The 21,796-nt window shown below is 41.8% G+C and overlaps 2 protein-coding genes across 5 annotated transcripts; both read right to left on the bottom strand.

Annotated features, from left to right (window-relative positions):
* Positions 1 to 2,745: 2,745 nt before the first annotated feature.
* Positions 2,746 to 6,360, bottom strand: LOC116208411 (G-type lectin S-receptor-like serine/threonine-protein kinase At1g11410). Of its 2 annotated transcripts, XM_031541826.1 has the most exons (8): positions 6,097 to 6,360; positions 4,800 to 5,899; positions 4,574 to 4,693; positions 4,290 to 4,480; positions 3,993 to 4,203; positions 3,658 to 3,895; positions 3,387 to 3,537; positions 2,746 to 3,277 (listed from the first exon to the last, which is right to left on the bottom strand). In XM_031541826.1, the coding sequence occupies exons 1-8, from the start codon at positions 6,294 to 6,296 to the stop codon at positions 2,972 to 2,974; spliced, it is 2,517 nt and encodes an 838-aa protein (XP_031397686.1). In that variant the 5' UTR covers positions 6,297 to 6,360; the 3' UTR covers positions 2,746 to 2,971. The 2 variants fall into 2 exon arrangements, with proteins under 2 accessions (XP_031397686.1, XP_031397687.1); XM_031541827.1 differs by lacking the exon at positions 6,097 to 6,360 and having other exon boundaries at positions 4,880 to 5,052.
* A 1,255-nt stretch (positions 6,361 to 7,615) lies between these two features.
* LOC116208414 (G-type lectin S-receptor-like serine/threonine-protein kinase At1g11410) lies at positions 7,616 to 11,292 on the bottom strand. Of its 3 annotated transcripts, none has more exons than XM_031541831.1 (8): positions 10,856 to 11,289; positions 9,604 to 10,697; positions 9,353 to 9,466; positions 9,044 to 9,237; positions 8,750 to 8,960; positions 8,428 to 8,665; positions 8,201 to 8,348; positions 7,616 to 8,117 (listed from the first exon to the last, which is right to left on the bottom strand). In XM_031541831.1, exons 1-8 carry the CDS (start codon positions 11,053 to 11,055, stop codon positions 7,812 to 7,814), a joined length of 2,505 nt encoding a protein of 834 aa, XP_031397691.1. In that variant the 5' UTR covers positions 11,056 to 11,289; the 3' UTR covers positions 7,616 to 7,811. The 3 variants fall into 3 exon arrangements, with proteins under 3 accessions (XP_031397691.1, XP_031397692.1, XP_031397693.1); XM_031541832.1 differs by having other exon boundaries at positions 7,936 to 8,117; positions 8,317 to 8,348; positions 10,856 to 11,292; XM_031541833.1 differs by lacking the exon at positions 8,201 to 8,348 and having other exon boundaries at positions 7,976 to 8,117; positions 10,856 to 11,292.
* Positions 11,293 to 21,796: the final 10,504 nt, after the last annotated feature.

Genomic DNA, 21,796 nt, shown 5'->3' with positions numbered 1-21,796 from the left:
TAACATTCTGGTTTATTTAATCCTTCATAGTAGTTGCCTTTTCTCTTGCTTCTTTTCTTCCTGAAATTTCCTTTGATCATTAATTTTCCTTGATGAGCTCTTGGTGAATTGTTGCTGGAAAATTTGGAGTTGTTTGTTTAGTTCCAAAGGAACTGAAAGAGAATTGTCGAGTGGAAAAAGGCAAGAGCGGTGAGAATATTAGAGGGTTAAAAGCCACATATTTTGTTGAGTGAAAACACGAGTGTAGAGTGATTCACATTCTTGAGTGTAAACACGTAAGGGAGCGAATTGTGAGGTCCATTCTTTCTAACTTTATTTTGCAGCAATCATGTCTCACAATAGTGCTAAGAGTATTCCCGAAGGTGCAATGGAATTGGCTGATTCGAAAATACTTATAGAGGCCATGATGAGTGAGATGAGGCGTGTGATGCGGTTGGAGTTTGAGCAGGTTCATGAACGGATAGATCTGATAGAGAATAAACGTGTGGAGCAGCCACGAAACGCTCCTAATGCACGTAGGAGGGAAAGAGTTCAACCGAGGGAAGTGAGGGTTGAAGATGAAGAGATTTATGGGGCTGGTTTTGATGAAGATGATCGAGATTCGGTTGTTAGTAATAGGAGACATGGAGGGCGGTTTAGAGAAGATAGGAATCGGGAAGATTATAACTTGGGTAGTATTAAGATGAAAATCCCATCGTTCCAAGGAAAGAGTGATCCCGAAGCATACCTTGAGTGGGAGAAAAAGGTGAAGTTTGTATTTGATTGTTATAGTTATTCCGAGCTGAAGAAAGTCAAATTGGCAGCAATTGAATTCTCGGATTATGCAATTGTTTGGTGGGATCAATTGATGATAAATAGGCGAAGAAATAGAGAGCCACCTATAGCTACGTGGGAGGAAATGAAAAGGGTGATGAGGAAGCGATTTGTTCCTAGTTATTACTACCGGGAGCTGTATAATAAGTTACAAAGTCTTAGGCAAGGTAACTGGAGTGTAGAGGAATATTTTAAGGAGATGGAAGTGGCCATGATTAGAGCTAACATAGAGGAGGATCGAGAGGCTACTATGGCAAGATTTTTGGCTGGATTGAACCGAGAAATTCAAAATGCCGTGGAATTACAACATTATGTGGAGTTGGAGGATATGGTGCACATGGCCATCAAGATTGAGAACCAGTTCAAGAGGAGAGGCAATACACGTGCAAGCCAAAGTCCAAGCACATCCACTTGGAAACCGAATCAGTGGAAGAAAGATGAGAAGCAATCCACGTCGATGTTGAAAACCGAGCAAAAGCGAGAAGCAACCAGCCATGTTCCTCAAGGTAAAACCGACATTTCTACCTCCACGAATCGTGACATTAAGTGTTTTAAATGCCAAGGCAGGGGACACATAGCAAGTCAATGCCCAAACAAGCGGGTCATGGTGATGCGAGACAATGGTGACATTGTGACCGACACTGAAGATTCCGACACCGATGACATGCCCCCATTGGAGGACGTTCCCGAAGAGGAATATTTAGCTCCAGATGCATTGACATTGGTGGCAAGGAGAGCATTAAGCTTGCAAACAAAAGGAGTTGAAGAAGTGCAGCGGGAGAACATCTTTCACACTAGGTGCTACATCAAAGACAAGGTATGTAGTGTGATTATTGATGGTGGTAGTTGTACTAATGTCGCAAGTGCAACAATGGTGGAAAAATTAAGACTGCCCATGGTGAAGCACCCTAGGCCGTACAAGCTGCAATGGTTGAATGATAGTGGTGAGATAAGGGTGAACAATCAGGTGTTAGTTGCATTTCGAATCGGTAAATACGAAGATGAAGACGCCACAAACGGTGGTGGAAAGCCGTTTGATAAGTCGATGATGAACGCCACGGAAACTTCCGATAAGTTCGATTAGTTCTTCAAGAACCAAAGAGAATACTCTCACAATTTTCTGAATGTTCCTTCCATTAAAAATTGACTAAGATGAATATATATAGACATAAAGTAATCCTAATCTGGTCATATCTCCTCCTATAGATAAGGAAATTAAAACCAAGAATATCGATAGAGATATGACATAATCTATAAAGATATAAAATCTATATACCCCTAGAATATCTCTATGAGATTTAAACTTCAAACAAATCTGATGTTATCTTCTGTTGATTATCAACTATTCTAGAAGCTTCCTCAAACACTTGCTGAATTTAGCCTTGTCCGGAATCTTCTATAACTTGAATCAAATTGATGGATTTTTGTTGATCACGTGATTCATGTCCAATGGGCCTCCACGAATTTGCTTGAGCCCGAACCTCTTGAATCAGGCCGTTGAGTTCATCTTTAAACTTCTTTGCTCGTGCTCGTGTAATCGGTCCAATTGGAACTTGAACTGGATCCCTTGAAGTCGTGCTACGATTTGCATCACTACTAGAGATTTAAAATCAAAGATTGTGACTGGAGTGGTGAGTCTCTTTTTTTGTTGAATTTGTCTCTGTACGTGGCGCCTATGTGAGAGTATGGGGTCCAGATCAGAGATTCAAAAGAGAAACCGAGGATGGAGAGAGAGTTAGGACTGGCTATGGAGGGGTGGTTATGAAATATTATTATATATCCTCAAGAACTTGTTTGATTTTTTCCTTTTCCATTCAACATTTTATGTTGATTATAAACTAACACAATTAATCATGTTGCCATTGTCAGCATTCATTTTTTTCTTGAGTGAGCAAAATTTCACTTAATTGAAAGAGAACAGACACCACAGAGTTTTAGGTCCAAAGATTCACTTGCATAAAAAAGCTGCACAAACAGAAACAAACTTCACGAATACAATTCTAGTACAAAAGCGACTTCTTAGATATCATACTATCTAAACATATATTATATACTTGTATTGTTTTCCAAACTTCCTGTACACCGAGAACTCTTCTTAATAGGACCAACTAAGCTAATACATTTGCTTCATGTACCAATCCTAGTAGAAAATTGCATCTCAACGAGCTTCGACAGCAGTAATGGACATGTCGTTTACTGAGTTGGTCCTTTCACCAGAAGAAGAGGTGTCGGCTCTGCCGGGTGTCCTCTTGAAAGCAAAAGCGGGCTGCTTCGGAGAAGGAAGTGTTGCATTGTTCCCCAGCATGAACACAACTGTGGACATAGTTGGTCTATCCAGTGCAAATTCTTGCACGCACAGCAATCCGATCTGGATGCATCTCAGGACTTCTTGCTCAGAATACGCGTCCCCTATTGATTGGTCGACAATGTCCAAGCACGATCCTTCTTTCCATGACTCCCATACCTGTGATAGTGTGATATATATATTCTCAGTGATCAAATTTGAAAATTAAGGTGTGATACACAGCAGATTAATTCCAAGGTCAATAGATCGGTATATATTGCTCCCTTACATGGCCAATCAGGTTGGAAGAAGAATTCCCCTGGTAAAAGCTGCTGTTTCTTTTTCCAGAAATGATCTCCAACAACAAAACTCCGAAGCTGTAAACATCAGATTTTATTGAAAACTGCCCCTCCATAGCGTACTCTGGTGACATGTAACCGCTGTGACAGCACAATGAAAAGTTTAGAGCAACGACTTCAAGTTTGTATTTTGCATGACAAAAGTCTAAGTGATTATCGCTAAAGAAATATCTGGGTGTGGATAAGAACAAAGATACTTACTACGTCCCAACAACTCGTCTAGTATTTCCTTCTACTTGGTCCCCTCCGCATATCCTCGCCATGCCGAAATCAGAGATTTTTGGATTCATGTAAGCGTCGAGCAAGACGTTGCTCGCTTTCAAATCCCTGTGGATGATTCTCAACCTCGAATCCTGGTGTAAGTACAAGATTCCTCGAGCTATCCCGGTAGCAATTTCCAAACGTTTTCTCCAGTCAAGCATAGATCTCTTCTCTTCATCTATACATCGAGTAATCAAAAAGCATCACCCAATTATAGACAAATGCATATAGTGACTACAATGTTCATCGACTAGTTCACTAGGAATAGGATTTACCGAAAAGAAATGAGTCCAAGCTTTTGTTTGGCAAGTATTCATAAATCAACATTTTCTCCTCTCCTTGAATACAGCAGCCAAGAATTTTCACAAGATTTCTATGCTGCAGCCTAGCGATCAATGTGACCTCGGTCTTAAACTCTTCAATCCCTTGTCCCGAGGATTTCGACAATCTCTTAACTGCTATTTCCTTTCCATTATCGAGTACTCCCTGCAAATTAAGTATATCTCAACATTCTGCCAGGGAAAGCAGAGTTCGAAGGAAACATTCAGAATTTTAAGAGCGGGGAAGGATACCTTATAAACGGAGCCGAATCCACCTTGGCCAAGCTTGTTGATGAAAGAGAAATTGTTCGTGGCAGCAGCTATAGTGCTGAGATCAAAGAATGGCAAATCTGATTTTCCACTGTCTTTGAGATCCTGCACGCTCTGAGATTCATCATCATGAAAATATGCAGCACTTGAGGCAGCAGACAGCCTCCTTCTCCCTGATTTTAAAAACAGTACCGTATGATTAGGATAGAACAATGTCCAAGGCTGCTATTTTCACAGAGGAAAGCGAAGAATTACAGCTCTCGTACCTCTCCTCTTCTTCATTATAAACAAGAAGATCGAGAGCAGCAACACCACTATCACGCCAGCAGATATGATTGCCCCCATAGACCACTTCCGATGAGAACCTTTCTTCTCCGTCAAACGAGCTGCACTCAAGAAAGCACTCTTATGAGGGCTCGAGGTATGAGCAGAATGGTTCAGAGCTATCGATATAATGGACAGCAATTTGAACAAAAGTTGGTTCTTAATCACCTAAAACGGCTGCATCAACGCGTATATATAAGTCCTGTCCTACATCAGCAAATGTCCTTATGTCTAAAAGATCATCGTACCATGCCAAGCACCCAAACCCTCCCCTGCTCTCATCAGCGGTCGTATAGGCGGTGCAAGAGCAGTTCTTCAAGCACTCTCGCTCACACTCTTTGAGGCTCATGCTCATGTCAGCTTGGGCCTGAGAAGTGTCTGGGACCTTTACACGGGCCAATTTGATGAACCCTTCTCCACTCTGGCATGTGGAGGCCCCAGGGGACCTCACACATCCGCCAGACCCATCTCTAAGGAACCAATCTGCTGGTGACCTGGGCTCAAATCCAGGGAGGCAAGTGCAAGCAAACTGATCCGTGTTGTAGGGGTTGCAGTTGCTATTAGGTCCACAATCCCCATAATAGTCGCACTGCTCCATGGGGGCAGCCCAGAATTGGGTCCACCGGCCACCCTTGTCATGCCAGGTAGAGCGCTGGATCAGGCCTGATGGGTCCAGCACCATCCTCGAGATGATCGATTCGTTCCTTAACCCATACAAAATCGAGACCTCTTCCTGGTCATTCACAAAGCTGACGTTGAAGATGTAGGGGTTGATCATCTGGGGCACGCCACTCCAACGGAGCCCCGTCCATGGCCCTGCCCTCCAGTGCGGCACCACCCCGCTTTTGTAGAGAAATAGTTGAGGGAAACCCATTGGGTTGATCCTATATGAGAAATTCCCCGGTGCTGGGTCATCCTTGGACTTCCAAGAAGTCAGGAATCGATCCATGCCGGTTCTTCTGTCCAGCCCGAGTTTCATGAAAGGCATCATGGTATCTGTCAGGTAATCAAAGCTCTGCCACAAAACACGATTGCTATTCTTTTCGAGCAGAATAAAGTTGCCTGTGTCTTGAAGCTGAGCACTGGTGGTGGCATTTCCCGAATTTTTTGTTGACATGGTTGTGGACCAAAGGGGTGAGCTTCCATTGCTGCAACAACTGAGAACAAGGTGTCCATGGGAGTTGATTGAGAGAACCCCAGAGGTGTCGTTGATTGGCCTGTCTCTGTTGGCCACCCAGAAAACTGTCTGCTCACTGACCTTGTGGTACCTGTTGAAATCAAAAGCAGGACAATCTGAGCAAATAATGGACACCATAAACAAACGAGTATGAAAAGAACTATTTTGCAAAACCCGAAAAAGGAGCCAGTGCTCTGGTGCCAAGTCTGGCTGCAAATCGTTCTTGTGAGAGATTAAAACTGATGTTTAGTCATTATCAAGGAAAAAACAAGCGTATTTGAATGGTACCAAATTCCAATGAAGCGGCGGGTAGAATTTCCGGGGCTGAAGAACCCGAAGGCGAAGTTCTTGTTCTCAGAGAGCAAAACGTCGCCGTCATGAAGGGGAAGGCTTGGGTTGATTGTGTTGAAGGTTTTGCTGTGGGATCGCTGGAGGAGTAGAAGCAAAGAGTGGAGAAAGAAGAGCAGTAACTGTGTCGAAGCAGCCATGACGATCTTTGTTTCACATGATGCCTGATGGAGGGTATCAGTTAGGATATATGTGTGGTTCTTCTAAGGTAGTAGCTGGAACACGTTGCATGTAGTTGAGGTCCTTTAATTACAGAGGATGCCCACCATTTTGCTGCAATTTAAGAAGTCAGTTGGGGACCCTGACCCCCTGCATTAATTCATGCACTTAACTGAATGACATCGGCAGATCGTACAAGCCAACAGACTGTTCCACGCTCTTACTGTCCGATGTTTTTGTTGGAGGGAAATTGACGGTCCAGCCCACCATCGGTTGTGGGGACTATGTTAAGAGAAAGGACGGCGGGTCTCACTTGAGTCATTAACTGCACTTCGAATCATATCCATCATGCAACAAATTTTAGATCTTCTCAACTAAATATCTTTCATGAAAATGCAAAGAATCCCTTTTGAGTTGCATTTGACAGCTCTTGGATTGGCCTTTGTTTTTGTATTAAAGATAAGACGTTAACGCAAGTGCATCTATTGTATACATTCCTTATGATTGGTATTCATGTCATCTCTCGCTCACCGAACATTGTTGGCTTTTTGAGCAAAAGCGTTGCAGTATGCATTTATTCATGAACCGAGGTCAGAATCAATTTTAATTCGGGGAAAAAATGAAAGGGATTAAAGGCTGATGTGAAGACTTCGGAGCCTGGACATTGTCAAAAAAGGTTGCTTCCACCGGCAATTCCTACTGAACCTTTCATCAACATTGAACATAAAAAAAACAGAACTTCCTCTCGCCCAATGCTCCATCATCTCTGTCCGAATCGCCTTCCCGGGCATCGACCTCACGTCCTTATTGCTCATTCCCCGAAGCCAAAACAAGGCCAGGTTTCTTGTCAGGCTCTCAAACATGATCGCATCCTTGTCCTAGTCCATCAGTAGGCAAAATCCTTTGCCCCAAATTTTCTTGACCATGGTAGGTAAGTAATCAACAAACAGAACCATAGCAGACACTGCAATAGAACTATCACGGGAACTACCATGTGATCAGTTCCTGTCAGAACTAATTACTTACGCATGGTTTCGACATGAGGGAAATGGAGGGGAAAAGAAGGGGACAGGAGAGGAGAGGAGGGAAAGTTGTAGAAACGATTCCGCACACAAATTTTCCTTCCCTCTCCTTCCTCCATCCAACAGAGGGTTAATGTTTTCCATGTCATACAAGGTCCTCAGTACATATAAAATTCTTTTTTATCAAATAAACTACAGTGAGTCGGGGCATTAATCACCACATTCGTTTGATAAATTAATACATTGGTAGCAGTGAAGAAGAAGATGAAGAATCAAGGGAGTGGAATTTTGGATTTGCAGAAATACTGTTAGTTGACAGTACGAATGAATCAATAAAGAATCAAGAAGAAGATAAAAAATCAAGGTTCTCGGTACATATATATCCTCTCAGTAATTTCAAACCCAGCTACTTGAGCACGACCAAATGGTACAAATACATTTGCTTAATGTACCAATCCTAGAAAAAAATTGCACTCAACGAGCTTTGACAACAGTAAGGGACATGTTGTTTACTGAGTTGGATCTTTCATTTGATGAAGAGGTGCCGGCTCTGCCCGGTATCCTTGTAAAAGCAAAAGCAGGCTGCTTCGGAGAAGGAAGCCTCACGTTGTTCTCCAACATGAACACAACTGCAGACATGGTCGGCCTATCCATTGCGAATTCTTGCACGCAAAGCAACCCGATCTGGATGCATCTGAGGACCTCATCGTCAGGATACATATTGCCCATTAATGGGTCAACAATGTCCAAGCACGATCCTTCTTTCCACAACTCCCAAACCTGTAATAGAGTGATATATATATATTCTCAGTGATCAAATTTGAAAATTAAGGTGTGTGATCTCAGCTGATTAGCTCCCTTACACGGCCAATTAGGTTACAAGATGAATTATCCTGATAGCTGCTATTTCTCTTCCCAGAAATGATCTCCAACATCATGACTCCGAAACTGTAAACATCAGATTTTATTGAAAAAAAACCTTGCATCGCGTACTCCGGTGACATGTAACCACTGCGACAGCACAATGAATAGTTTAGGTATAGGAGCCAGTAGGAACATTTTCCGTCATTAACTCATTGAAGATACTTACTACGTCCCCACGACTCTTCTGGTATTTCCTTGGATCTGGTCCCCTCTGCATATCCTAGCCATGCCAAAATCAGAGATTTTTGGGTTCATTGAATCGTCGAGCAGCACGTTACTTGTTTTCAGATCCCGGTGGATGATTCTCAACCTTGAATCCTGGTGTAAGTACAAGATCCCTCGAGCTATTCCAGAAGCGATCGCAAAGCGCTTTCTCCAGTCGAGCAGAGCCTTCTTATCTTCATCTATAGATCCAATAACCAGAAAGCCTCCTCGAATTATATTAGAAAAATACATATATATATAGTTTAGCTACGAAGAGGATTTACCAAAAAGAAATGAGTCCAAGCTTTTATTTGGCAGGTATTCATAAATCAGCATTTTCTCGTCTTCTTGGATACAGCAGCCTAGTATCTTCACGAGATTCCTGTGCTGCAGCCTAGCAATCAACGTGACCTCATTCTTAAACTCTTCGATTCCTTGCCCTGAAGATTTCGACAATCTCTTAACCGCTATTTCCTTTCCATCATCAAGTACTCCCTGCAAATTAAATTTAACTCAGCATTCTGTTCAGGTAAAAAGATTTGTAAAGAAATTCAGAATTTTATGATGAACAGAGATACCTTATAAACGGAACCAAATCCACCTGGCCCGAGCTTGTTGATGAAAGAAAAATTGTTTGTGGCAGTGGCTATGGTGTTTAGATCAAAGAATGGCAAATCCGAGGTTCTGCTGTCATATTTGAGGTCCTGCACATTCCGAGATTCATCAACCCAATAATGTGCAGCGCTTGTTGTAGCTGAAGGCCTTGTTCTCCCTGATTTGAAAACACAGTTAAATCAAATGAACAGAATAGAACAATGCTCAAGTACGGTTAGTTTTTCAGTCTTGGATAATTTTCACGTGGGAAGCAAAGAATTCAATTCACTTACGGTGCCTTTTCTTCATTATAAACAAGACGATGAGCAACACCAGAATCACTCCAGCTGATACAATTACCCCTATTAACCACTTCCCAGGAGATCCATTCTTCTCCGTCAAATGAGCTGGTCAGTTGCGATAGTAATCATATAAGTGCAAGTAGCTTGATTATGTGCGTTTCTGAGATTCTTGCAGAAAGATCCCAAGCTATTGATATAATTAAAGGACAAGAAAGTTTAAGTATATGTTAGTTCATAAGTACCTAAACTGGCTGCATCAACCCGTATATATAAATCCTGCCCAATATTAGAAAATGTCCTTATATCCAGCAGATCACCGTACCATGCCAAGCACCCAAAGCCTCCATTTCTCTCATCAGCGCTTGTGTAGGCTGTGCATGAACAGTTCTTCAGGCACTCCTGCTCGCACTCTTTGAGGCTCAAGTCCATGTCGACATAGGCTCGGGAAGTTTCGGGGACTTTCACAAGGGCCACCTTGACAAATCCTTCTCCGCTCCGGCATGTAGAGGCCCCAGGGGACCTTATGCATCCACCAGACCCATCCCTGAGGAACCAATCTGCCGGCGACCTGGGCTCAAACCCTGGAAGGCAAGTACATCTGAACTGTTCTGCGTTATATGGGTTGCAGTTGCTGTTAGGCCCGCAAGCCATGTAGTAGTCGCAATCTTCCACAGGTGAACTCCATAACTCATTCCACCGGCCATCCCGGGTATGCCAAGTGGACCGCTGGATCGTGCAGCTGGGTTCTATGACCAACCTGGAGAAGATCGAAGCATTCCTCATCCAATAGGAAAATGAGACCTCTTCATGGTCATTCACAAAGCTGAAGTTGAAGATGTAATTGCTGCTCATGCCGAAGAGGCCGCTCCAACGCAGGCCCGTCCATGGCCCTGTCCGCCAAAGTGGAGCCGCATTCTTGTAGAGAAATATTTGCGGGTAACCTGTTGGGTCGAACCTGTATGTGAAATTCCCCGGTCCTGGGTCATCCTTGGACTTCCAAGAGGTCAGGAATCGGTCCTTGCCGGTTCTCCAGTCCAGCCCAAGTTTCATGAAAGGGCTCATGGTATCTGTGGGGTAATCAAAGCTCTGCCACAGGACACGATTGCTTGGCCGTTGGAGCAAAATTAAGTTGCCTGTGTCTTGTAGCTGAGCAGTTGTGGCATTGTCTGAAACTGTCGTCCGCACATTGGTGGACCAAAGGGGTGAGCTTCCGTTGCTGCAGCAGTGGAGGACAAGGTCTCCATGGGAGTCGATTGAGAGAACCCCAGAGGTGTCGTTGATTGGCCTGTCTATGTTAGCAACCCAGAAAACTGTACGTTCACTAACCTTGTTGTACCTGTTGCAATGAAAAAGCAGGACGAATCCCCATAGAATATCTGATTGAAGTATGTGACCAAAAATTGGTACAATTAACAAAACAAGGGCGGAAAACTGAATAAAGCTGATTTTTATTAGTTATCGAGGAAAAAAAATTTATAAATATATGGATTGTACCAAGTGCCAACGAAGCGGCGGGTAGAATTTCCAGGGCTGAAGAACCCAAGTGCGAAGTTCTTGTTGTCAGAGATCAGAATGTCGCCGTCATAAAGGGCAAGGCTCGGGTTGATTGTGGTTAAGGTTTTGCAGTGGGATCGGTGGAGGAGTAGAAGGAAAGTGTGAAGGGAGAAGAGCCATATCAGTGTGGAAGCATCCATGATCTAAGAAGTCTGTTGCAACAATTCCATGCTCTTATCTTATGACTGTGTTGGAAGGAGACAGAAGGATTAGGAAAATGGAGGAGACTACATAGAAAATTTTATGTATGCGCATCATCCAACAAATTTGAACTTTTCTTGTTTCAACTTTCAAATCGCATTCGAGAGTGTTCGTTCTCTTACAGTGGATTTCGAAATCCTGTGTAACGCAGTTAAAATTCACTCATTATCTAACCGTGTATTTTGTTGATTGTACCATGCCTTATGATTATTATGATCAAACCGTTGACTCTTATCGTTTTGGCAAAGAAATGATATGTTGCTCGATTTAATGTGTAATGATCGGTGACTTTGATGGAGAAACCAGATGTTATTTCTTTCTTCGTGGTATTCGATTCCAAATTGGTCACTACTTTGACGGAAATTACCCAAAAATTCAGAGAAGTATCGATTTTCTTTTGGTGTCGCTTTCTAGCCGTCCAATTCTTAACCATAAGAAAGAAGAAGAGAATCTCACCGAAAGAAAGAGGAAAATAGAAACAGCGGACTAGATCAATTACCAAATTGATTTTAGAATTATATGTACTTATATGCAACGTTATCAAAATCACGTTTTTGTTAACAAAAAAAAAACACATTTTTAAATCATAAACTGGCACGTGTCAGCTCACACTGATCAAATTTTATTTTATTTATTTTAATTTAAGCCAGTAAAATAGTATTGTTTTTTTTTATTTAAATGGCCAACTCGTAGTCTGGCGGGCCATTGGGATTTCTCTTCCAACTGGGGCCATTTTATAATCATTTTTGATGCTCCCACTTGTTATATATACTTGACCGGTGTGGCACAATGACTGAGATTTCATCAAATAGCAGAAGTTATATGGGCATCTTACAAATTCTCTGGAAGTATATAACCGAGAGGGTAATAACAACAATACTAATGTCCCCAGTACCTTTCGATGCCAGAAAAAAAAGGACCAAAAATCTAAGAAGCAACATACTTGATTTACCTAGTTGTGAAGTATTAATTGATAGTTAAATAATGAATTTCGCACCTTGAAAAGGGAACTAAGATTTAATAGTTCTTAGTGAAATATAATATAACTAATTATAAGCAATTGGAGAAGAAAGTAGGGCACCTCTGTTCAGTTGCTGATGAAGTCTCCATTCAATTTATAAACATTACTGGGACAGTAATACCCTCATATTTAAGGCCATGGACAAGTGCTGGCCATCCCTAGAGCCTTGCGATCCATACAAATCGTCCTTCTTTCTCTGCGGCTCAAAGTTAAACTATTGCGTGTTTCCAAAAGAGAGTTGCATAAATGTCAACGTTGTGCCATATCATATAAATACACATATCGATAGCTCGGGTAATATATTGATCAAGAAAAGCAAGGAAAACTTACAGATTGTAATACCCAGCACACTAAAGAGATTTGGCAGTGACAAGATGTGAGCTTGCCAGGCACTGACACAGTCATTAGTAAAGTAAGAGCATACGCAGCTTTGCGCAATGTATTCTTCTCAAATTCTTAGGTGTGCATTGCACTACTACTCCACTGCAGTTTCAGAAGACACAAACATATCAGTATTTTTCTCTTGCTAACTTTTCATGGAAACAAAAGAGTCAATTACGAAAAACAGTCCTATTTTGTAGTGTCTGCTTCCTGTCGCTCCTGTCAATGTAGTTTTCAGTTAGCAACATATCTACTCACAGAGAGTCGTTTGTTGAATTCTCCTACAATCGACATAAATCAATCAACGGAAAATCCATTGAACCCTTAACTGTGTGCTGGATGGTTACAAAATGACAAACCACATGAATCCTTTTTTTTTTGTTACAATTCAAAATCATGACATATTCCTAAGCAACCCGAAAGTATGGGAACTTTATGCTAATTTACCAGTAAATGCACCTATAATGGCATTCAATTATCAGGACAGGATTTTCAAAAAATCGGTTGACATAAAGTGAGTGCATTGAAGACCTTTAGGGGCAAAAGGTCGTCAAAGTAAAGAGCTGAAGCTTTCAATAGGATCAGATTCTTCAAGCATCGAAGCCGCCTGGAAGCAGAATCCTGCATCAGCTATATGACCATCCTCTTTATGGACGAAGCCCAAATATTATCAAAGCATTTTGTTGGTGGACATTAACCTCAACGCATCAGCAAATAAGCCTCTTGCAAAGTGCATCGCCAAGGGTCCCGTCTTGCAGAGCACGGCTCCAATCAACAACTTATAGGACACATAGGATAGCCCCAGCAAGAGAGCATTGATGTAATGGAAGCAAGAGCTTCAATAAATCCCCGTCTCTCATGCATCATACCTAATACATGAACAAAGAAAAAAAGAGACACTTTCCAAAATTCTCTCTTGAGGCATGAAGTTGAACATTGCAGCATTGTCAGAGTTATGAATATGCTAATCATGCACTCCTTTGCCGAAGGCCACTCTGGACCTAGCTCGATTTATGTAGGATAATGACCAAGTGTTGCGGAAAATATACGATAGTAGAAGACAATATGAACGAAAAAACAAAAGGGACACATTGAATTGATTACCCAGTTCGTCAGATCTCGATCCGAATTCACAGTACTTCAGGCTCCATAACTCAACAATCTCCCACTTGGAGACTGAACACGAATGTAATTATCTCTTCATCTTCATAGTCAACAAATAACCCATAAATGACGGCGGCGCCAATCCTCGAACTCCTCAAGTTCCGAGGCCAATTGAAGCCATGCATAGCTTCAACCTCTCTAAGGTCACAACCTTAGTTAACATGTCAGCAGGATTCTCGCTTCCACGAATCTTCATCAGTTGCAAAGCCTTCTTTTCCAAGAGATGTCAAATGTAATGATACTTCAACTCAATGTGCTTCGTTCTCGAATGAAAAGCTAGATTCTTAGCTAAGAAAATAGCGCTCTAACTGTCGCTGTAAAGAATACTGTTCTTCTGCTCTTTCCTTAGTTCACACAAGAAATTCTGTAGCCATATCATTTCTTTACTAGCCTCTGTCACTGCTATATACTCCGCTTCGGTAGTAGACAAAGCCACTGTCTTCTGCAACTTAGAAGCCCAAGAAACCGATATACCACCGAAAGTAAACACGTACCCAGTTGTATTCTTCCTTTTATCAAGATCACCTGCCAAGTCAGCATCGACATAACCATTCAAAACCATGTTCTTGCCTTCGAAACATAGAGCCCTCTCTGTGGTACATCGCAAGTATCTGAGGATCCACTTTACTGCTTCCCAATGCTGCTTACCCGGATTACTCATATATCTGCTCACAACTCCCACTGCATGCGCAATATCTGGTCTAGTACACACCATAGCATACATAATACTTCCAACTGCTGAAGCGTAGGGAACTTTCTCCATATTAGCACTCTCTGAATCACTTTTAGGTGAATCTCTTATTGATAGCTTAAAATGGCTACCCATAGGAGTGCTCACTGGCTTTGCTGTATCCATACGGAATCTCTTCAAAACGTTTTCAATGTATTCAGCCTATGAAAGGAACAGCTTTCTTGCCACTTTATCTTGATTAATCCTCATACCTAGGATCTGTTTAGCCTCTCCAAGATCCTTCATTTCAAACTGTTTAGACAATTGCTTCGTCAACTTATACACCTCTTGAGCACAAGAGTCTGCTATCAACATATCATCAACATATAATAGCAAAATAATAAAGCTATTGTCAAACCTCTTGAAGTAGCAACAATGATCAGCATTGCATCTGACAAACTCGATCTCATGCATGAACCCATCACACTTCATATACCACTGTCTCGGGGCTTGTTTCAAACCATACAAACTTTTCTATAGCTTGCACACAAGCTCACTGCTACTTTCGGACAAGTATCCTTCTGGTTGCTTCATATATATGTCTTCGTTAATATCACCATGAAGAAAGGCTGTTTTTACATCCATCAGCTCTAACAATAAATTCTCTGTAGCAATTATGCTCAAAACTAAACTGATAGTAGTTAGCTTCACAACAGGAGAGAATATATATGTATAATCAATACCTTGTTTCTGTTGAAAACCCTTCACAACCAACCTTGTCTTGTAACGCTTGCTTCCATCCGCCTCTTCTTTAATTCTATAAACCCACTTGTTATGCAATACTTTCTTACCCTTTGGAAGTTCAACTAGTTCCCAAGTGCTATTGGACATTAAAGAATTCATTTCATCTTCCATTGCAAGCTCCCACTTGCTCGAGTACTCACTCTGCATAGCCTTTGCATAACATTCTGGCTCACTACTATCAGTCAATAGAAGATAGTGTAAAGAGGGCGAGTACCTTTCCGGTGCGTGATGTTGTCTTTCTGATCTCCTCAACGGAACTACCGGTGTACTTGGTTCTACCTCAACAACCTCCTGGTCATTCTGAATTTTGCTAACACGTGAGTTTGGAATATCCAATTCAACAAACTGAGGGCTTTTAACCTGAGTACCTGAACTATCAATGTCTGGTGCACCCGACCTGTCTTTGTACAGAACATGCTCATTAAATATGACATCTCGACTTCGAATTATTTTCTTATTCTGATCATCCCAAAATCTATAACCAAATTCATCACCGCCATATCCAATAAAAGTACACTTCACAAATTGTGCATCCAGTTTCCTTCTAGTAGTAGCATCAACATGAACATACGAAACACAACCAAAAACTTTGAGAAATGATAGGTTTACCTCTTTACCACTCCAAACCTCCTCTGGTATGTCGTTATTCAAAGGAACTGATGGTCCTCTATTAATTAAGAAAGCAACAATGTTAACTGCATTTGCCCAAAATGTCTTCGGTAACCCACACTTCAATCGCATGCACCTAGCACGTTCATTCAAGGTTCTATACATTCGTTCTGCAACCCCGTTCTGCTGAGGGGTTCCTCTAACAGTTTTCTCCATGCGAATGCCATTCATAGCACAGTACTCTTTGAACTCATCGAGCTCCCATTCTCCACCATTATTAGATTTCAAACATTTCACCTTCAGGCCTGTTTCATTTTCTACCAAAGCTTTCCACTTTCTGAAAGCATCAAAAGCGACAAATTTACGTTTAAGAAAATAAACTCATACCTTCCTCGTGGAGTCGTCAATGAAGGTTATGTAATATGATGCGCCACCAAGAGATGTGGCCAGTGCTGGTCCCCATAAGTCACTATGTACCAGCTCCAATTTCTGCTCCTTCAAAGTTCTACCAGCTTTCAAAAAACTGACTCTTTTCTGCTTCCCGAATACACAATCCTTGCATAATCCAAGCTCAACTGTTTTTAGACCTGGTAGTTTGCCCTTTGAACATAACTGTTTCATCCCCTTCTCACTCATGTGGCCAAGCCTACAATGCCACAAATCTGTATCGCTGTTTGCACTGGCGAGTGCAATGTTATCATGGTTGTTCACGGTCATGTACAGTGTACCCTCCTTCTTACTTCGAGCCACCACCATGGCCCCTTTGATTATTTTGCAGGAACTAGAGCCAAATGACAAGTCATAACCCTCGTCATCCAACTGCCCTACAGAAATCAGATTCCTCTTCAAACAAGGAATCTGCCTCACACCACGCAACTGCCATACGAGTCCATTCGGTGTTTTAATCCAAACATCTCCTTTCCCTGTGATCTCCAAAGGCTCATCATCAACAAGATAAACCTTACCAAAATTACCAGAAGTATAATTCTCCATAATATCGGCATTAGGGCAGGAATGAAACGATGCTCCAGAATCCAAAACCCACGATTCCAACGGACTACTGACACTCAAGATCAATGCGTCACTATTCTCCTCTGTTGCCACGTTCGCTGAGTTGTCGTCTTTCCTTTCCTTTCTCGGTGCCTTACACTGATTCTTGTAATGACCACGTTTCTTACAATTCTAGCACTCAATTGAATTTTTGTCTTGTCCTGACTTAGATTTATTTCTCGACTTCGATATGCCTCAATGTGAATTCCCTGATTCTGATCTGCCTCTATTTTCTGTACTCAAAGCTGATCCTGAAGTTTTCCCTGATTCTTTTCTGCGAATTTCTTCACTAATTATCAGATCTCGAACTTCATCAAACTTTAATTTCGCCTTCCCCGCTGAAGCACTAACAGCTGTGACCATTCCGCTCCAACTTTCTGGTAGAGACGACAATAAAATTAGGGCTCTTACTTCGTCATCAAAATCGATAGCGACTGAGGTCAATTGAGCCGTTATCAAATTGAACTCATTTAGATGTTCGGCAACAGCAGTACTCTCCGACATCTTTAGGTTAAACAGCCGCCGCATCAGATGAACCTTGTTCGCTGCTGATGGCTTTTCGTACATATCGGCTAAAACCTTCAGTATACCTTTGGTGGTTTTCTCCTTCGCTGTATGAAACGCCACGTTCCGCGACAGCGACAAACGAATCACACTCATCGCCTTCCTATTCAACACCTTCCATTCCGCTTTTGTCATCCCGATCGACTTATCCTCTAGAGGTTGCCACAAATCTTTACCGTAAAGATAATCTTCGATCTGCATCCTCCAAAACCCGTAATCCGATCCATCGAACTTTTCGATCATCAATTTTCCTCCGTCCATCGTAGATTGCTCCGATTCAAACCCGAGCTTTGATACCAATTGTTGCGGAAAATATACGATAGTAGAAGACAATATGAACGAAAAAACAAAAGGGACACACGGAATTGATTACCCAGTTCATCAGAAATTCTAACTACGTTTGGGGGCGCCGCCAAGCCAGGTATTCCACTATTTTGAGTTAGGATTACAAGAGATATATACTACTGTTTATAAAGAGAACAAACCCTAATTATATCACCAATGGGCCGAATACAACATGGGATATTCGAACTTGAGGCTCCATAACTCAACACCAAGCCCAAGCAATATTCTAACTTGGCGATGGGCAAACACTTGGTCATCATATCAGCTGGATTATCATCTGTGATAATCTCCTGAACTTGAACATTCCCCATAAGCCACCACATCTCGAACGAAGTGATACCTGATGTCAATGTGCTTCGTCGAATCGTGATGCATTTGATCCTTGGTAAGATGTATAGCACTCTGACTATGGCAATACACAACAATTGCTTCTTTTCCCATAACTAGCTCCCTTAATAAACCTCTCAACCAAATGGCTTACTTCACAGCCTCTGTGACCGCCATATACTCTGCTTATGTAGTCGACAATGCTACCATAGCTTGTAGAGTGATCTTCCAGCTACTAGCATAATCGCTAAAGGCAAACAGATAACCTGTGAGAGATCTTTTTCGGTCTAAATCTCCTGCATAATCAGAGTCTGCATAGCCAACTAGACCCTTCGAACTTCTCCCAAACTCCAAACAAATATCAGAAGTGCCCCTCAAATACCTCAATATCCACTCAACAGCCTGCCAGTGTAACTTCCCAAGCCTAGCCATGTATCTACTTACTACACTAACAACAAGTGAAATATCGGTGTGAGTGCAGACTATTGCGTACATCAAACTACTGATTGCACTGGAGTAGGGAACCTTAGACATGTGCTTTTCTTCCTCCTCTGTCTATGGTGATGCTGAAGACAAAAGCTTAAAGTGTGCAGCTAGGGGAGTATTAGCCGGCTTAGAATCATGCATTGCAAAATGCTCAAGGACCTTCTCGATGTATCTTTGTTGCATTAGAATAAGCTTTCTTGAGCGCATATCTCTCGAAATCTCCATCCCCAAAATCTTCTTGGTTACACCAAGATCCTTCATCTCAAATTTAGAGTTAAGCATGGCCTTCGACCGGTCAATCTCATATGAGTCCTTGGCAGCAATTAACATATCATCCATGTAAAACAACAAATACGTGAAAGACCCATCATCAAGGCGATGCAAATAAATGTAGCTATCATATTTACTTCTAACAAAACCAATGCTTAACATGAAGGAGTCGAATTTTTTATACCACTATCGAGGAGAGTACTTCAGGCCATATAAGGATTTTCCCAAGAGGCAAGCATGATCTTCCTTGCCTTCAACCTTGAAGCCTTTAGGCTGCTGCGTATAGATGGCCTCTTCTAGATTACTTTGTAGAAAAGCAATCTTCACATCTAACTGCACTAACTCAAGGTTGTGTAGTGCAACGAGAATAAGTAATGCCCGAATGGACGTGTGCTTCACCACTTGACAGAAAACATCATGGAAATCAACTCCCTCCACCTAATTGTAGCCCTTCGCAACCAGCCTTTTCTTATATCTAGTGTCTTCAAGACCCCGATCCTTCTTTCTTCTTATACACCCACTTGTAGTCAACAATCTTCTTCCTGGTGGGTGGTTTAAAGCTGTCAAGTCCCGTTTTTCTGTAGGGACTCCATATCCTCTTCCATAGCCACAAGCCACTTGCTAGAATCAAGAGCTTGAATCGCCTCAGAGTAACTAGTTGGATTGGCTAAATCAATGCTCTCGGGGATGCTTAAGGAATGTGCAACCATATTTTCAAAACCAAGCCTTTGAGGTGGATTGATCCGTTGTCTCTCCCTATCTCGAGCTAACATGTAATTCTGTAGTTGAGGGGGAGAAGATGATTGTGAGCTATATGGAGCCTCTGTTTGATCCGGAGTATCCGCAACAATCTCATGCTACTTAGGAGAACTTCCAGCCTCAAGCTCCACCTTGCTTGAAATGCCCTACTTTCCTATGTCAACAAGATTAGGCAACTCCTTTCTCGAGTGAAGCATCATAGATTCATTAAAAGTGACATTTGTACTAACAATAAATTTCTTAGTTTTAGGGCTCCACAATTTATAGCCCTTCATACCGGATGCGAAACCAAGAAATACACATTTAATAGCCCCAGGTTCTAGCTTCCAATCATTAACATGTACATAAGCAGGACAGCAGAACGCTCTCATATGAAAGTAATTAGGAGGAATACCTTACCATAGCTCTTCCAGAGTCATCAACTCCAAAGATCGGTGTGGTAAATAGTTCACCAAAAAGCATGCCAGGTTGACAGCTTTTGCTCAAAACTTCTTTCTTAAGCTTGCATTGGAAAGAATACACCAGGCTCTCTCGAGTAGAGTTTTGTTCATCCTCTCTGTGACATCATTCTGTTGTGGGGTACCAACAACTGTGCAGTGTCGGTCAATTCCCTCTTTATGGTAGTATTCATTAAAATCAGGCCCACAAAACTCGAGACCATTATTAGTCCTCAACCTCTTGACAGTCTTCCTTGTCTGCTTCTCCAGTAGATACTCATTGACCATTGATCGCTCAGATGGTTATCCCCACAATTCTCACAAACCATCACGCAATGCGCTCCATTAATACTCAGGGCTTTGAGTCTCTTATTCATTGTCGCTAGCTGTGCTTGAATAGTTGTCATTGCATCAAGCTCATGCACCCTAGTTACTTGCTGACGAAAAGTTTATTCAGAATGCCAATTTAAACTACTCTTAGCCATTGTCTCTAAGAGTTCTCGGCCTACCTTATAAGACTTCCTCATGAAAGACCCATTTGCTATTGCATCCAGATTACCTTTTGTCTATCCTAACAATCCATTGTAGAATGATTGCAGCTCCATCCAATCCGACAAACCATGGTAAGGGCATCGTATAAATAAATCCTTAAATCTTTCCCAAGCTTTTGCAAGTGACTCGAACTCATGTTGCCTGAAGGTCATGATAGCGTTTCTCATCTTGGCTATCTTTGACGGTGGAAAATACTTAGCCAGCAATGCCTCTTCCATTTCAGCCCAACTGGTGATCGATCCATCCGGCAATAATAAAAAGCCAAGTTCTGGCCTTACCCCTTAGAGAAAGTTGGAATAACTTCAATCGCACTGCGTCCTTAAGAACTCCATTCGGTCTGAATGAATCGCTAATGTCCAACAACCTACTTAGATGCTCGTGTGGATCCTCATTCGACGTTCCCCTAAATGTAACAGAACTCTGAATCATCTGCATAATGAATGGCTTGATTTCAAAAGTACGAGCTTGGATTGCAGGTGACTGGATACTTGACCAATTAGCAAAAGCTCTAGCGATAGCAAAATCTTCCATTGGCCTTTCCGCAGGATCATTCACATTGGCTTGCACCAGTTGGTTCTGTTGATTGTTGTTATTTCCTCTGTTCGCCATATTGCCTGCTTGTGCACGAGCTGCTTCTCGTCGGAGTCTATGGAGTGTCCTCTTGATCTTAGGGTCAAAGGGTACTAGCTCTACACTTCGACTCCGCCGGTTCCATCGCATACACCTGTAGACAACGAAACAAAATGAAAATAAAAATTAAAGCTTGATTGTCAACATATTACTCGCTATCAAAAAGTAGCAAAATTTTTAGAAAATGAGCCCCGGCAACAGCGCCAAAAAAAACTTGCGAATTCAGTTTTTAAAGTTAAATTAAAAGCAAGAAATAACTCAACGAGAAGTTCATTCAATGGACAAGACCTAGGATTATGATTTCCCCCAATACTTCACTAGACTGTCCAATACTCTTTATCATTTATTTATCAAGAACCCGTTTACTAACCTCAATTGCCTTAGTATTTCCTAAGTATGTTCCGAGTTGCTTAGAAAAAATATTTAACTTAACCAACCCCTATATTCTTACGGGAACCGTGACAAAGCTAAATTCATCACGATCTAACTTGAATTGGCTACCTAATGTATGTAAGTGTATTCCTATCTTACCCACTAATCGACTTAAATCCTCAAGATCGAACTTAGGCTATCCTATCTTAGTTCTAAACTAATTAATACTATAGTTAGCT

This window comes from Punica granatum, chromosome 5 (assembly GCF_007655135.1).
Source record: "Punica granatum isolate Tunisia-2019 chromosome 5, ASM765513v2, whole genome shotgun sequence".
Lineage (NCBI taxonomy): Eukaryota > Viridiplantae > Streptophyta > Magnoliopsida > Myrtales > Lythraceae > Punica > Punica granatum.
The sequence above is the reverse complement of the archived record's forward strand: the minus strand, read 5'-3'. Positions and strand labels throughout refer to the sequence as shown.